The sequence below is a fragment of the Podarcis cretensis genome (genome assembly GCF_951804945.1).
Source record: "Podarcis cretensis genome assembly, chromosome: 16".
Classification (NCBI taxonomy): Eukaryota; Metazoa; Chordata; class Lepidosauria; order Squamata; family Lacertidae; genus Podarcis; species Podarcis cretensis.
Genome location: NC_137186.1, coordinates 40,422,578 through 40,438,935, shown reverse-complemented (window position 1 = coordinate 40,438,935; position 16,358 = coordinate 40,422,578). Strand labels below are relative to the sequence as shown.

Below are 16,358 nucleotides of genomic sequence, written 5' to 3'. Positions count from 1 at the left end.
AGACCTGAATAGCGTTGTGTCGCCAGAAGAAAAAGTCTGATTTGCTCTCTGCTGCACTTGGCCACCACCAAAGTAAATGGCTAGAAGGTGTTACTGCAGCTCATTAACCGTGAACCCAAGGGGTCAACTGAGTTTCTTAACACCTCAGGCTTTGGCCTCAGCCTGAGCAGCTCATCTCCTGAGCAAAGACAAAGCTGCTGTCAACCTGCTTGTACCTCTTCCTCAGCGTACCTGCCTGCTTGCCTGCCTCCCTCAGCTTATTCAGTAGCAACCAGGCTTCTGCTTTTCCCACTCACAGCAATGCCTTTGGACCTCTAGTCACATAACTGAGACCTGTGGAAGCCATGAAGGAAGAAGAAGCAGCCATCTGATACACTGAAGCTCTTAGCTTCTAAAACACAAGAGTGTTTTATTTAGCAGCTTGTGCTTCTTTGCTCTACGCAGCTGTTACTGGGTCTTCACAAGGCGTTCAAGTCTCTACTGTAGTCACACGCAGCACTGTCACTTTTCTGCTGCTGTTTGTCTTCCATCAAAAATTACATCGTTTGTCATTGTCACTCTGCGGTGAAATTACATAACCTATGTAAATTGCATAATTAATTACACAAATGTCAATGTCATTACATTATTCCACCCCATTCATTCAAATGCAAAAGAAATGCAATGCAAATGGAGATGGGGAAATGTAATCAATTATGTTTTGTTTGCAGGCTGAAAGCAACAATGGCTTGATTTCCATTCCAGACATGGGTCACAAAATACAAGTTTTGGCAATTTCTACTCATGTTTCCATTTTCATGAGAATGATCTGACATCCCTAGTAGTCACTGGATGAAACAGAGAGAAATGAAAAAATGAGAAGCTGCTTTGGGGGGGGGAGAGAGAGATTTGGAGCAAAGAAGCAGCTGTGGGGGGTGGGAGGAAAGATACTTGACCCTTCTGCCCTCCATTTCTCTGCTTCAGATTACTATCCAACCAATTCTCCCTCGTAAACACATGATTTGTTTTTGCAGAAGGCATTGGGATCCTCTTACAAAGGCATTGTGTAGTTGGTTGGCCACTACACCCCACTGAAATAAATAGAGCACTTAAATGCCTATGAACCTTTCGGGTATGCCTGATTTAAATTTTTTTAAAGCAGAGATTCACGGGAATTTGTATCCGATTCTTTGAAAAAGATGACTAGCCCTAATTATATAGCTCCCGCTGTGTTCTAAGACAGAAAAGAAAAATGTGCATTCTCCAGATGGCCAAGCATACCAAAAGATCAATTGCTTCTTGATCAGCATTCAAAAAAGAAAACACACACACACACACACACACACACACACACACACATGCAAGAAAAAGTGATGAACTTTCCAAGTAAGTGTCAACCACCAAATGCTAAGAGAGGAAATGCAAACACATTTTCAAAGGCTGGAGACAGATGCTCATTGCTTCAGGGATCTGCAGGTGCACTAAGGGAGCCATCATTGCTCATGCTTGGCACACTCACTTCTGTGCCACTATCATCTTTGGTCAAATAGAGTTTCCATCCGACATAAATGGGGTTCTTAAATAGCAAGCAGATTTATGGTTACCTAAGTTTTCGTGGAAGCAAAGGGCTGTGGTTCAACAGCAGAGCATAACATTTGCATGCAGAAGGTTCCAAATTCAATCCCCAGCATCTCCAGATAGAGCGAAAAAGGATCCCTGTCTAAAACCCTGGAGCAGAGCTTTTCAACCTTTTTGAGTCCATGGCTCCCTTGACATTCTTTCTGCAGCACCCCGTGGGGCTCAGGAGCCCAGTTATGTCACTCCTTGTCTGCAGAGCTGGCAGATTCTTACCCTTTTTCAAGCACCCTCTCTTGTGGAGTGTTTCTTCAGCCTCCTGTCCCTGAGAGACCTCCAGGCAACTGCTGCTGCTTTCCCTGGTCTCTGGGCTGCCCCACCCCAAAGAGAGGTGCCTCCTCACACTGCCACACAGTGGCCTGGACATTTGTCTGTCCATTCCCAACAGCAAAGGCTGGTGGACTGGGGTCCCTCGCCCACTTGCTTGCTTGCTTGCTTGCTTACCCAAAGGCCACCTCAGCTCCTGGCAACCAATACCCCCCAACCAGCCCCAGAGGCACCATTCACCTGGGAAGCTTGTAGTCAGGGCGGCTGCAACAAACAGCTACACAAGCCTTTGGGAGGCAGAAATGCGAGAAGGCATCAGCGGAAGGGAGGGAAGGAAAGAGGGACAGAGACCAGTGTTTCACATGGCACCCCTGACCATCATTCAAAGTGCCATGGCACACTGGTTGAAAACCGGTGCCCTGGAGAATCACTAGCAGTCAGTGCTTGCATACAACACTGAGATAGATGGAGCTTTGATCTTTAAGTGTTATTATGGCCCAGGGACTCTCACTTCATCTGACAAATGAAGCAGCACAGGCAGTGTCGGAGGGCGAGGAGCACTCCCACCAACCCCAGTCTCCCAAGACATGGAACTAAGCCCATTGTGGTTACTGGAAAAATACAGTTTCCGTATCACAGTTGTACCTTGCATCCCAAACGCCTTGCGAGTTGAACATTTTGGCTCCTAAATGCTGCGAACTGAGAAGTGAGTGTTCCAGTTTGCGAACGTTCCTTAGAGCCCAAATGTTCGACGCGGCTTACGCGGCTTGGCTCCCAAACATTTTGGAAGTCTAAAGGATTCTGTTCGGCTTCCAAGGTCCCACTGTAGGTAGATAGATAGATAGATAGATAGATGATAGATAGATAGATAGATAGATAGATAGATAGATAGATAGATAGATAGATAGATAGATAGATATAGATAGATGATAGATAGATAGATGCTAGATAGAAGCAGAGCCACAATCCTAGGCATGTCTATTTGAAAGTTAACTCCAGCAAAATCAGCAGGAATTCTGAGAAAAACTATTTAGGATAGGAATGCTAATGTGAAATATATATTTCTCTTTCAAAAATCTAACACATAGGCAAAGCAAATCCAACTCCCCAAATCCACATCAACCTTCCCTTCCCCTATTTTGCAATAGGTTTGTCATATTTCTATGTAAACTATACAAAGTTATAAGAGAGTAATGTATTCCCAACAGCAGTCCCTAGTGATAATGCTCTTTTTCTCACTATGCTAATTTAACCCCTCAAGAGGGCAATTATTTTTTGCCATGGGAAAGGTATCCCCTAAGCAAGACTGCAGTGTATCAAGAGCAGCAGCACTCACTGGGTAATTTGGATTTTTTGCTTGTTTCGATAAGGAAAGATTTTTTTACTAGCACATTTCAAAGCGTGTGTTTTCAAGGAATTGTAGGTTCATAGAATTGTAGGATTGGAAGGGACCACAGGGGGGGGGGTAATCTAGTCCAACCCCTTGCAATGTGGGAATCTTTTGCCCAACGTAGGGCTTGAACCCATGACCCTGAGATTGAGGGCCTCATGCTCTGTCAACTGAGCTATCTCTCCACCACAGTTTTAATACCTATTTTAAAATATATTACTTTGTAATGCATTTTGCCTCAATTTAGTTTGTATCAGGACACTGCCAGTCTGGGCTGCTGCTGCTGGGATGCATTAAATGTCTAAATACAAAGATGAAGTAAGTGCATCCATTAGCCAAGTAAAAGCTTTCAAACTTAGCCACATCTCACCCGTGGCTTTTGCCATTGTTGTTACCACAATTATGACTGGAATAGGTTGATAACAACATAGCCGTCATTATAGGAATAAAGATGGGAAGGAGACAGAGGGAGAAAGCAAATGTTAGCCATTATCCCCTTAACATGCTGTTACCACAGGAAATGACAATTGTGCGTCCTGCTCCCCGCCCCTTGTCAAATACAGGGAAAACTAACATAGAACCCTCTAGATAGGGATAGCTAGATCAGCCAATTTCAATTCTCTCCATTTCTCATTTCTCCGACCTTACATTCAGTTCTCCAGATTTATGTAGCAATTTGTGAACTTAAAAAAGAATCCTCATAAAATTTCTCCTAATAAATATTTTTTTGTCTGAAGAACACATTTTGAAAGAGATATCTCCTAATATGCTTTTCCCCAGTCATTTATTCATTTCCAAGGACATTTTCCCCTATACATGCACTTTTGTAAGCATTGTTTGGTTGGAAAAATGCATCAAATAATTTGAAAAAGTGCAAATTTTGAAGGGTGATTGTGTTTCAATTTTCATATTGTTTTGAAAAGCGAATGCTTGATAAATCTAGCTTTGAATGCACAATGAATCATATGTCTCCCCCATCCCTATCTCCAAGTGATGTTGGTCATTGACTGTGCTGGCTGGGACTGAAAGGAGTTGAAATCCAAAAACGTTTGTATGCTGCTGCATTGGTCACACCTACCGTATTTTTCGTCCCATAGGACGCACCAGCCCATAGGACGCACCTAGTTTTTTTGGGGAGAGGGGGAAATAAAGGGGGGGGAATTCCCGCAGGGCTCCCTAGGCTGCGGATTTCTGCCCGAAGCGTGGGGCGCTCTGCTTCAGCGCGCCCTGCGCTCTGTGCAGCAGGCTGCTATCCGCAGCCTAGGGAGCCCTGCGGGAACTCCCGCGGGCTCCCCAGGCTTGCTGATAGCTTCCTGAAGCCTGGAGAGCCGGTGCGCACCGACCCCTCTCACTCTCCAGGCTTCAGCGAAAGCCTGCATTCGCCCCATAGGATGCACACAGATTTCCCCTTCATTTTTGGAGGGGAAAAAAGTGCGTCCTATAGGGCGAAAAATACGATAGTTAGTGGAATTTGTTTCATGTCCTGACCTTACACTGCCTCAGGTTTTCCCACTCTGTAGGCACTGGCATCCAAATGTGTGGAGCAGGGGCAGAAAAATGCAGAATATCGTGAAAATACTAGGCTATGAGATATTATGGAAGGGGATGCAAACTTTGGAAGTAGCTGGACATTTAGAGCACGGCCTACTTGAGCCCAGACAACTTTTACTGGAGTTTGTTAGTGTCTGGAGTAGCAACAAATAAAACCTGAAGCATGCTCAGGTCCATTCTACTCTTTGAAGAATGCAGACAAGGTAGCAGAATGTTTTATGCGAAAGACTTGAAAGAAACTGCCTGCATGTATTCCCTCCTCCCAACTTAAGCTGCTACAAAAGAGGAACACTCCATCAATCATGATTCCACCACTTTCTCATAGTAGGTACATAAGGACTAGAAATGGGTCCTGGAGAAACAGCTCATCTGTTTCCTAGGATATCAATTAGAAGAGGCTTTAACTTATAAGGTAATGCTCCTTAAAAGGGGAGGGGCTAATATGAACTACTAGGAAGCTTCTGCCCATTACATGAGAAAAAAGCTGGTGAAGTTTTGAAATCAGTGGTTAAAATTAGAACAGTTTTGAAATGTTCAGTCTATCTTAATTCAAAATCGCATCCAACTGTATCAAACTTAAGAGAGAGAGAAAAACCCTGCTCCTTAATATCAAGAACTATCATGCAAAATTTGGGTACAATGTCCTAAAAGGTTGATTCTAAAAGAGGCAAAGGAAAAAGAGTAATTGGCCAAATATACAGAGGGCTTGAAGACACCCACTCCAGAGAGGCAACTATCCCATGTTTCTTCGTGGGCACCTCCACTGAAGGCATGAGATAATACTGTTTAAATATGCCCAGTCTCTGTGGCAAACACACAGACGATGCTTCAAGCAGCACTGCTGTGCCAATCCATACAGTTGCCAGGAACAATGAAGGCTGGGCACACATACTGCTTCCACCACTATCTCCCCAACACAGTTAAGGCCTCCTTGCCAAGAACCCACAAAAATCTAACTGGGAATATTTATTGATTATCTGAAGATATGTTGTAAATATCTTAAAACATTAGCAGGATTGACATAAACTCATGCAGTAAGAATTAATTAAATGAGAAGGTAAGGGGGAAATAGTAAACAGCTTTGAATTGGATATGCAGTAATAAAAATATACAAACTAAGTAACTGCAGAAAGGAGGGGAGGGAAGTCGAAAGAAATGCAGACTAATTTTGTTGAGATTTTGTGGGTTTTTTCTTGTTTTGTTAAAATATTTGTAGAATGTGAAAATGAAAAAAAAAATTAAAACCCCACAAAAATAATAAACCATTCTTAGATTCATATCAGCTACAATGAGTGCCATGATAAAGTGATCATAAAGACAGAAAAGAGAAGAAAAGGCAAGACTAACAACATGCACCCTGCACTTCTTGTTGCTGTTTGAAAGCTGACATTTGCAGATAGGCAGAATCACTCTGTTCTCACATCTCTGAGTGACAGTATTAGAAATGGATTGTACCCAAATGGCTGCCTTCAACTGGAAGGTAAGAGGAAGTGATGAACAAACGGCATTGTGTGCCCGACCACCTTGAATGAAACAAAGGCTATTCCTGCTTCCTGATGAAGGCATGCCCTTTCTTCCCATGAAAATAAATGATGAAAAGGGAATCTCACATACAACTGCATTATAAACTACTCCTTTTTACAATTCTAAAGCATCAGCAGTGTGGCAGTAGGGGAAGCTCATTCTTCTTTTACAAGCTCTTGGTTAATTTAAATATTTCACTCTGTTACTGGTTCTATTTTTTAATTTATTGTGTTTTATTTAGTAATTTTAGTATTTTAACTATTCTGATATTTAATACTGTTTTAAATTATAAACTGTCTTAAAGTTCAAATTCAGTTTCCAAGTGTGGCTTGTAGGTTAAGAAAACAATAAACCACAAACAAGTGTCCATAATGCTCCACTGAAAATGAGGGCGAAAATGCTACCAAACCGAATTCTCTAACACTGCATTTGTACTAAGAAGGCACCTGATGGGAAAACGTTGGTATTGATGGAGTCTAAAATCTAATAAAGACAACAAAGTCAAGTTCACATCTGCTGATCTGCAAGCAAATCCAGGGTACATTAAGTCCACTGCTGTAATGTAAAATTAATTCTAATTGATGGAAGCTGTTATGTGTTCATTGCAGAATGCCAAACCACCAGGACAACAGGCAGCCAAGGTGATGAAAGCTCTAGGGGGAAAGAATTGGGGAGTGGTGGGGGAGGGCAGTGACAAGCACTTCACAGGTTACAATTAATCCAGCCTCAGCTTTCGGGCACTTGAAACCTCAGCAGGGGATTCCAGGAGGAGAAACGATGCATGAAAGTGAGAGACACAAGATGATTCATTGCACACACCCCCTAGAACAGAAACAGCAAAGTGATACAGAACAGAGGACCAATTCCATACTTCTTTATGGCCCTCCACCCATTGTGCACTTCAAGGGAAAGGCCCCAAGGAACTTGGTTAACAAAGCATTTTGAAGAAAAAATTGCTTACATCCCCTGACCTTGTCTCTACTACTCTAGCAGATGAGTTTCAAGAGGTGTCCAAAGCACTGTCTAGTCCTGCTGTGTTAGATGAGTTAGTAAGGCTTGAGGGCATGGAAAAGGTGTTTGGTTTGGTCTGGGGAACCACCAGTACTCTTGACCTTTGAACCTCAGAGCTGAAAAAACTAGTACTGAGGGGACAGCCAGCTGAGCCAGGGAGGTGATTAATGCAAGGCGGTGGCCCCTTCCAGCTTAAAAGAGGCAGTGGTAAGACCACTCCTTAAGAAATCCTTCCTGGATTCAGAAAATCAAAGTAATTACCAGCCAGCTGCTAATCTCCCCTGATTGGACAACTGTTTTTTAGATCCATTTCTGTCGGGGTTTCGACCCAGTTTGGGCATGGAAGCTGCCTTGGTCACCCTGCATGATGATCTCTGTTGGGAGAGAGGCAGGGTGTGTATTTGCCCTTTTTAATTCTCCTTGATCTCTCAGCAGCTTTCAATACCATTGACCATGGTTTTCTTCTGGAATGGCTGTCTGAGAGTGGACAGCACTGCTTTGTGGTAGTTCCGGTCATTTTCAGATGACAGGGCTTGTGCCTAGTCCCATGTGCCTTCAATGTGGGGTCTCACAGGATTCATTACTATCTCCCATGCTGTTTATATCTATCTATGAGTGGAATCATTAGCAGTTTTTGAGTACGCTGTCAGCAAAAATGCTGGTGACACTTCTTTACATGTTCAAGTGTGTCAGTGGATGTGCTAGATTGATGTTTTGCCTTGGTTATGGAATGCATGAGAGCCAATAAACTGAAGCCTAATTCAGAAATGACTGAGACACTGTTAGTAGGTCGTTTCCTAGACCAGATGGTGCAGATGTGGACTACTATGGATGGCATTACACTCCTTCTGAAGGAGAAGGTACATAGCTTAGGAATACCTCTGGATCCATTATTGTCACTAAGGCTCAAGTGGCCTCAGTAGCAGAGTGCCTTCCATAATCTTTGCCTGGTGGCTCAGCTGATCCCCTATAGCAGGCTTCCTCAACCTCAGTCCTCCACATGTTTTGAGACTATAATTCCCATCATCCCTGACCACTAGTCCTGCTAGCTAGGGATCATGGGAGTTGTAGGCCAAAAACATCTGGAGGGCCGAGGTTGAGGAAGCCTGCCCTATAGGGACAGAGACAGTCTAAAAGTCTATGCTGGACTGCTGTAATGTGTTATACATAATGCAACTTTGAAGATGTTTCAGAAACTTCTGCAGGTGCAGAACTCAGCAGCCAGATTATGGATTGGGGCAGAACCGTCTGAGCATATAACACTAATTCTAAGATGACTGCACTGGCTATCAATTAGTTTCTAGGCTAAATTCAAAGTGCTGGTTTTGACAGAAAACAACTTATGCAGCTCAGGATCCCAATACCTCAAGGGCTGCTTCTCCCCACATGCAAAGTACCGGACCCAGCAATCATAATCTGAGCCCCTTGATCACCACCTTGAGGTTATTAGGACTACTGCCTTAGCCACTACCTGGGCATCTGGACAGAAGCACCTCCTCCAGGATCCCTTTAACGGGAAACCCCTTCTCTTGGAGCAGCAGGCAGAGGCTTGTAACCTCCCCTCCAACCATGACTAAGGCTTACCCAATGCCTAAATTGCCCACAGCTGAGGTAGGCCTATTACTCTGAGGGGGAAATTCCTACCCAGCCCTGAATACAGCAACTAACTTAGTCCACAGCAAGGTCAAAAACATACACAAATTGACAAATATAGAGAGCAGAATACAAAGGGAGGGTGGAAGATCCAGTGACAATCTGTGTGCCAAGGCAGACCTGTTTAAATACCCAAAGAGTGGACCTGAGTGAAGCCTGCAGCTCAGTTCTGCCCCTTCAGGAATGCCCACCCCTAAGCCTGCCTGCCATTGGCCACTTTGGCAGGCAGGCTACATTCAAACCTCCTGCCATGTGCGAACCTTTCTGGCACCCCAACAGCCAGGATCGTCTGGCAGAGACAGCCACCTTGGGATGCATTGGGAGAGGTGTCACCGGCCGCAATGCCGCCACACCTCAAGAGAGGTAAGCGGATTTCCAGTAGTGTGCAAGCCTTGTGGCACCTTAAAGACCAATAAATTTCACTGTAGCGTAACATTTTGTGGACTGCAGTCCGCTTCAGGGAAATATCAGGAGGCTCTGGCCTTGTTTCTCTCCAAGCCCAAATTAAGGCTCATGTGAACACTGGCAGTTGAAATTTGTGTGGGTGGAATTCTCATAATTGCATGAAGAAAGACAGTCAACTAAATAATGCAAGGTAATCAGAAAGGCTGTGTAACTGGAACACCCCAGAATTAGTGGTTTGTGTTGGCAGAAGGCGCTACCTCAGGATAATAACCTCTAAATTTTAATTGAGCAAACAAGCCTTAAGTATGCCTAAGGCTAGGATTAGCCTTACAAAGGTCTATAACACATGTGCATAGCTATTAGCCAACTGGCATGCTGCAAGCCAGTCAAATCCAACCACCAAAATGTTTTTTACAAGGACATTGCATGGAAAAAATGTTTGTCCCTACAGGCAGAGGGGGGCAGCCAACTTGTTCTCCTCAGGAAGGGACTGCACATTATAACCGTTACTATTTTTCTATCTTTATTTATACCCCACCTTTCTCCCTGACAGGGACTCAAGGCAACTTACAGATAAAAGGACAGCTAAAAATATGGGAGGGAACAATGATTTACACTCACTCACTCACTCACTCACTCACTCACTCACAGCACCAGCCCCCTCATTAACAGCAGTCCATCTTGAAAAACCTGCCAGCTGAAAGACAGCAAGGAGGGAGCCAGTCTAACTTCTCTAGGGCGGGAGTTTCAAAGTCTGAGAGCAAACACTAAGAAGGCCCTCTCCTTTGTCCCCACCAAGTGTGCCTGTGAGGGTGACGGGGCCAATAGAAGGGCCTCACTCAAAGATTTCAAAGTCTGAGAACGCTCATACGAGGGAATACAGTCTTTCCGATAGCTTAGATCTAAGCCATAAAGGATCATAACCAGCACTTTGAATTGTGTCTGGAAACAAACCACTTCATGGGACCATTTAAAAATATTTCTTGACTGCATGGACACAGTGAAGTTACCAGCAAATCCAAGCAGGTGCTAAATGTTAGAAAAGAAGGAGGGTAGTCCTTGGACACCTCACCAGTATATGATTTTAAATTTTTGTAGAACTATGTGGTGCTGTTAACACCAAAGTTGCAGGTCTGATCCCTGTAAGGGAGAGCTGCATATCCCTGCACTGCAGGGGGTTGGACTAGATGACCCTCAGGGTCACATCCAACTCTATGATTCTGTTCTATTATTTTTTAATATATACATAACTGGGATGGCACAGACCAGTTTTTAAATAGGAGGAAATGATGCAGGATGGAAATAAACTGATTCATCTATCCCTACCAACACAAGCTACTGAGTCTGTATCTCTCCCCACCTTCTCACTTTACAAGTTTGTGAGCCTCCCGTTATTTTTTTCATAGCTTCCTCTCTGTAGCATCACTACAGAGTGCTTAGCAGCATTTAAACATTTCAAAACATATTTAAACATCTTATAGAAATGCAAAAACGGACAAAACTCCATGAGAAACTGTGTGCTAAACATGCCACTTTCATGGGTTATTTTTAAAGTCATTCATCAATTTATGCACTCAGTTAATCACCCTCGCCAAGAGGTAAGAGAGATTTCTGCGTACCTCAGGAGCTGGCATTCCACTGATTACACACTGGCTCAAAGAAAATTCACGCCATTTATGGTTTTACCATATAATCTGTTATTCTGGGACAGCATGTCAACAACTGTGTGAACCAACCTGTATCATGTACAGCTGGGCAATCCTATATTCATCCACACTCATCGGAAGTGGAATGCGATACTCTTTTATAAGCATCTTGAAATCCAAGCAGCCCTTTGGTCTGGTCAGAAATGCAAGCCAGAGGTGCTTCCTGGAGGCTGCTTACATAACAGTAAGTTCATGCATCGATGCCCCCTGAAATGAAAACAGAAAGAGAGGTGCATTTAATTTTGTGAATGAAGTTCTTTTTAAAAACTTGTCATTAATCAAAGGGTAAGTACTTCCTGAATTACACTTTGGAATGCAGCCCAAAACAACAGATTTATTTCCTAATAAATCACAGGGCTAGAACCATTACACAACACTGACAGAGATCTGAGATAAATTCCAAATTACGTGTTTCCCAAAGTAGGGACACACACACACACACACACACACAAGATCAGATCTCATCAGTCCTTAGTCACAATGCAAGAAAGTAAATTTGTGTTGTGGGGAGAGAAGTGCACAGTGAGAGCCAGTGTGGTGTAAAATGTTAGAACAGGGATAGCCTGTTCAGTGCTTCTTAGACACTAACTCCCATCAGTCCCAGTCAACATAACCAATGGATGGGGATGCTGGGAGATGTAGTTCAGCAACATTTGGAAGACACGATATTGGCTACTCACAGGTTAAGATGTTGGACTAGGTCTTGGTAGACCCACTCACCCACGAAGCTTACTGGTCCCTCACTCTCAGCCTAACCCACTTCATAATGTTGTTGAGAAGTCAAAATAGAGGGAAGGAAACCACCGAACACCATTAAAGGGGGATCTATGTATTTAGAGTCTGGCGCTGTCACCTGGGAGAGCAAGACGTGGAAGAGGATTGGAAGAAATTTAAGGACTATCTGCAAAAACATTGTAAATTATATGAGTGTTAAGAAGGATGAGAGATTTGAAAATAACAGGGCCCATAAAGTTAGTTGATAAGACTATGAGAATGAGTGAACTTCATGAGAAAAATAAATTTTGAATAAATATTGTGTTAAAATTAGGTTTTAAGACCTAGATAAAAATATTCAAAGTTAGGGACAAAACATTAGAAATGTGTATAATAAGAATTGAAACATGGTGATAAGTTGCTGGCTAAAATTTTATAAATGTGGAACGCAAGAGCGGGAGATGTGAGGAAGTCCAAAGGATGAAGAAAAGATGGGTACTACAAGATGTTAAATTTTATGTTTGTTTGTTTGTTGTTGTTTTTTGTCTATCATCTGTTTATTCTGTCTTTTCTCTATTGTATTAACAAAACTCTTAATAAAAACTTTAAAAAAAAAAAGAGTCTGGCGCTGTCCTGGGCAGGCCAATCCATAAATTGTTTGTGTGTGGGGGGAAATCAAATTCTCAAATTTTTAGCTTTCCTCTGCAAGTTTCTAGTCCTTACGGATATGAATTAAAACCTCAAAACATGTAGAAGCTGCTGGTGAGAAAAGGAGAAGAACTAAGCAGTACTTTTATTCATAGTTCCTTTTTCCTCCCCTTGGACAGCTGAAGCAGAAGCGTGCAAATGTGTATAATCTAGATTAATTTTGTTTGGGTTCACTCTCTTCCAGCACATCATATACAGTGGTACCTCAGGTTACATTCGCTTCAGGTTACAGAGTCTGCTAACCCAGAAATAGTACTTCGGGTTAAGAACTTTGCTTCAGGATGAGAACAGAAATCGTGTTCTGGCAGTGCGGCAGCAGCAGCAGGAAGCCCCATTAGCTAAAGTGGTACCTCAGGTTAAGAACAGTTTCAGGTTAAGAACGGACCTCCGGAAAGAAATAAGTACGTAACCAGAGGTACCACTGTACAGAGACCCATACACAACTTAAAAGATTTAGAGGTATGTGGCCTCAGTACTAAGCAACTCCTGAGTGCTTTCTTCTGTCCAACCCTCATGTAAAAAGGCATGGAGTTTGGGGTAACCTGGAGGGAAGTTAGTAGCAGGCAACACCAGGATTCCTTGGAATCTTTTTGAGAGACTCAGTAGTGGTGGTCAAGCTTTTCCAATAAAGTAACTCACCCACCACCATCAATCTTTCCCTGCAATGCACACCTGTAGATTAATGCTGAAATTTTGCAGCGTACATCCTCAGTTCATGAGGGGTGAGGAAGAGACCCAATAGGTTTGGTTAGTATTCCACTTGAAACGTATGCTGAAATGTAAGAAAGCATTGATTTCCATTCTGCCCCATATTCATCACATGCAGAGCACTGTTTCTATTCCACTGCAGGGCATCTTCCAACAAAAACAGCATTGTTTGTTTCGCATAATGTCAAATAATTGTCTGCTGTGGCATAATGCTATGTAATTAATTGCATTATTCTGAACCATTCATGTCAGTGCAAATGGGGAGGGGGAATCGTCAATTACATATTGTTAAGTTTAGTTTGAGGACTGAAAACAAAAGCAGCAAATGCTGATTATATTTGATTTTAAAAGGGTCTCACAATGGCAGAAAGTTTGAAAACCACTGCCATAGACCAGCTTACCCAAAGCCATGGTTCGTCACTGCAGAGGTGCCTTGATGCACCACCAAAACAATGATCAATGATCAATCGCCTCACTGAACTTCACAGGCTTAGCTGTAAAGGGTTTTCTGTGCATCTCCTCTTGGTAGATGGTGTGAAAAGGCTTTTTAAAAAATTAAATCCCTGAAAGCTTTTATCAAAGTGTTATGCTTGATAATGGCATCCTCTCTCTTAAGGAGGTCACCTGTTTGAGGAATGAAGGGTAAGCTGAGGTGTGCAAAGCAACAGCTTCAGCTTTTGGGAAGTCACAAAGTGAATCAAATTCCACACGTCTGTTTTCACATTACACTGTAACATCTACAATCCACCTGACTATTCATTATCAACAACAATTCTTTATTGCATTCCAAGGACCAACAGTACGAAATTCAGTGCATTTAAAATACATTAAAAGCACACAAACTACTAGGACAGATCATAAGACTATGCTAGTTTCTGACTTTTGTCTAATACAAATTGATCCTGACCACCTCAGACAGAAACTTGGCAACGGCCAAAATCACAACTTGAATCTTATTGTCTAGTAGAAACTTGGCATAGAATTGAGCAGATTTAGCTGGTAGATTTGCCATTAGTGGATTAATCAAATGTTGTTGGGCATGCTTATATAATCTGCAGGACAGGAGAATGTGCTTAAGGACTTAAGAAAAGTGGGAGAAGGAACCCATCCTCTCAAACATTTGTGGTATGATGTTACAGGATTTCAGCAAGAAGCTATAGGGCATGCACTGATTGAAAATAAAACAGTGCGTCCAACCCCAGCCTTTGCAAACAATGTTGAAAGGATCGTGAGAAGAAATAATCATGAACGAACAATGAAAAGGATGCCTGGAGGGGCCCTCTGTTAGGGTGCGAGATGTACATGATGTAACTGCATAAACAAAAGTCTCAGTATAGCCCTGTGCTTTTGTCCTATGCCATTTGATCTGTTCCCAAGTATAGTTCCTTCATAACTTTCCATGTCACAGTAGCAGCCATGAAATAGGCAAAGATCAGATTGTTACACACCAGCCTTCACGGTTAATCGCATTAGCCTCAGAAGGCTACAATCCCACTCAAAGTGACAAGTCAGTAATGGAGCGCATCATCTGGGGAGAAAAGTGTTCGCCTCTCCTTCCCCCCACCCTCTTCCCTACCCCCATTTGTTTCAGCACCTTTGCCAAGTGCTAAGTACTTGCAGCTCACAGAAGAAACCAGCACTTGCTGACAGCTCACAGTACTTCATAGGAACACAGGGCCTTGATTCTGAGCAAGAAGGCAGAGGAAATTACCCAAAGTATCTGGAAGACCTCCTCCTTCCTTCTTCTCTACTGGTTATTGACAGACAGACAGACAGACAGACAGACAGACAGACAGACAGATATACGGTGGTGTCTCGCAAGACGAAAAGAATCCGTTCCGCGAGTCTCTTCGTCTAGCGGTTTTTTTGTCTTGCGAAGCAAGCCCATTAGCGGCTTAGCGGATTAGCGGATTAGCGGCTTTTAGCGGCGTAGCGGATAAGCGGCTTAGCGGATAAGCGGCTTAGTGGCTTAGAAAAAGGGGGGGAAAGGGGGGAAGTCGAAAAAACTCGCAAGACGTTTTCGTCTTGCGAAACAAGCCCATAGGGAAATTCGTCTTGCGAAGCACCTCCAAAACGGAAAACCCTTTCGTCTAGCGGGTTTTTCGTCTTGCAAGGCATTTGTCTTGCGGGGCACCACTGTAGATAACACCTCCGTCCTTATGGACCTTCCTGGGGGCTCTAATGGTAGTTCCACCACCCTCAGAATTGGCTGTCCAGGAAAGGAGCCAACAGTTCACATAAAGATAAACCAATACATCCCGCTGCCTAATCCACCAAAAGTATTTATGGCATGAAAACTGGAAGGGGGGAAGTCACTATGTGGTCACTCCCACAAGAAAAGAAAACAAGGTCAGGTGGAAAATGGTGTACATAGGGAAGTGTGCAGGCCCTTGACCATTTTTGAGATGAGAGCGCAAAGCAAAGCAAAACTTTTTTCCCACCTCAGTTTTTCATATTTGAAGAGCTGAGGGCTAAGGTTTTACGTTTGTGTTTGTTTGTTTGTTTGTTTACAGGGCATGTTTTTGGTCCCCAGAAAAGCTCTCAAACTGACTCGCAAAAAAAAAATGAAAGTCAGCTAAAACACAGTAAAAGCCAACAACAGAATAAAACAGAACAGGATCATCAGTAAGGAACTTCTTCCAGTATTATAAACACTCCAAGGGCTGGAGTATGTATTATCGTTGCTCCATGGATGCCGCCCAAACCAACTCTGTGGTAATAGTTGCAAATAATCAGGTGTGCTGTCTCGACTGTGGGGTATCAAACTGAAGAGGAGTGTGTGGGGAGTACTTGACCAATGTCACCGCTGGACAGAGTTTGCACACCAGGGAGACGCCATTTTTAGTGGCATCCCCGTGGCAACCGTAACACTGGCTCCAAGTCTTTTTCATTAAAGTGGTAATAAAACAAGCCTATCTTGTCTCCCTCAGAAGCTCTAAATAAATTAGCTGTCTAGCACTGCATGATAAACAACTCTTCCCCTCTTGTTTTCAAGACCTTGTTTCGTGCCTTTTTACTGCTTTTAAATTGCTGTTCTACCTACCATCAGAAATCCCAGAGGAAATTTCCCTGGTGTGACTGACCCGCCAGGAAAGCAGGTCTCTCAG

General features: G+C 43.1%; 1 protein-coding gene across 7 annotated transcripts in view; it reads right to left on the bottom strand.

Annotated features, from left to right (window-relative positions):
• Nucleotides 1-16,358, bottom strand: part of PITPNM2 (phosphatidylinositol transfer protein membrane associated 2) — a 204,472-nt gene that overhangs the window by 107,808 nt on the left and 80,306 nt on the right. For all 7 annotated transcript variants that reach the window (XM_079956393.1, XM_079956395.1, XM_079956396.1 and 4 more), the window contains one exon: nt 11,152-11,328. In XM_079956393.1, coding sequence (XP_079812519.1) covers nt 11,152-11,229 — 78 coding nt within the window. In that variant the 5' untranslated portion in view covers nt 11,230-11,328. The remainder of the gene's footprint in view (nt 1-11,151; nt 11,329-16,358) is intronic.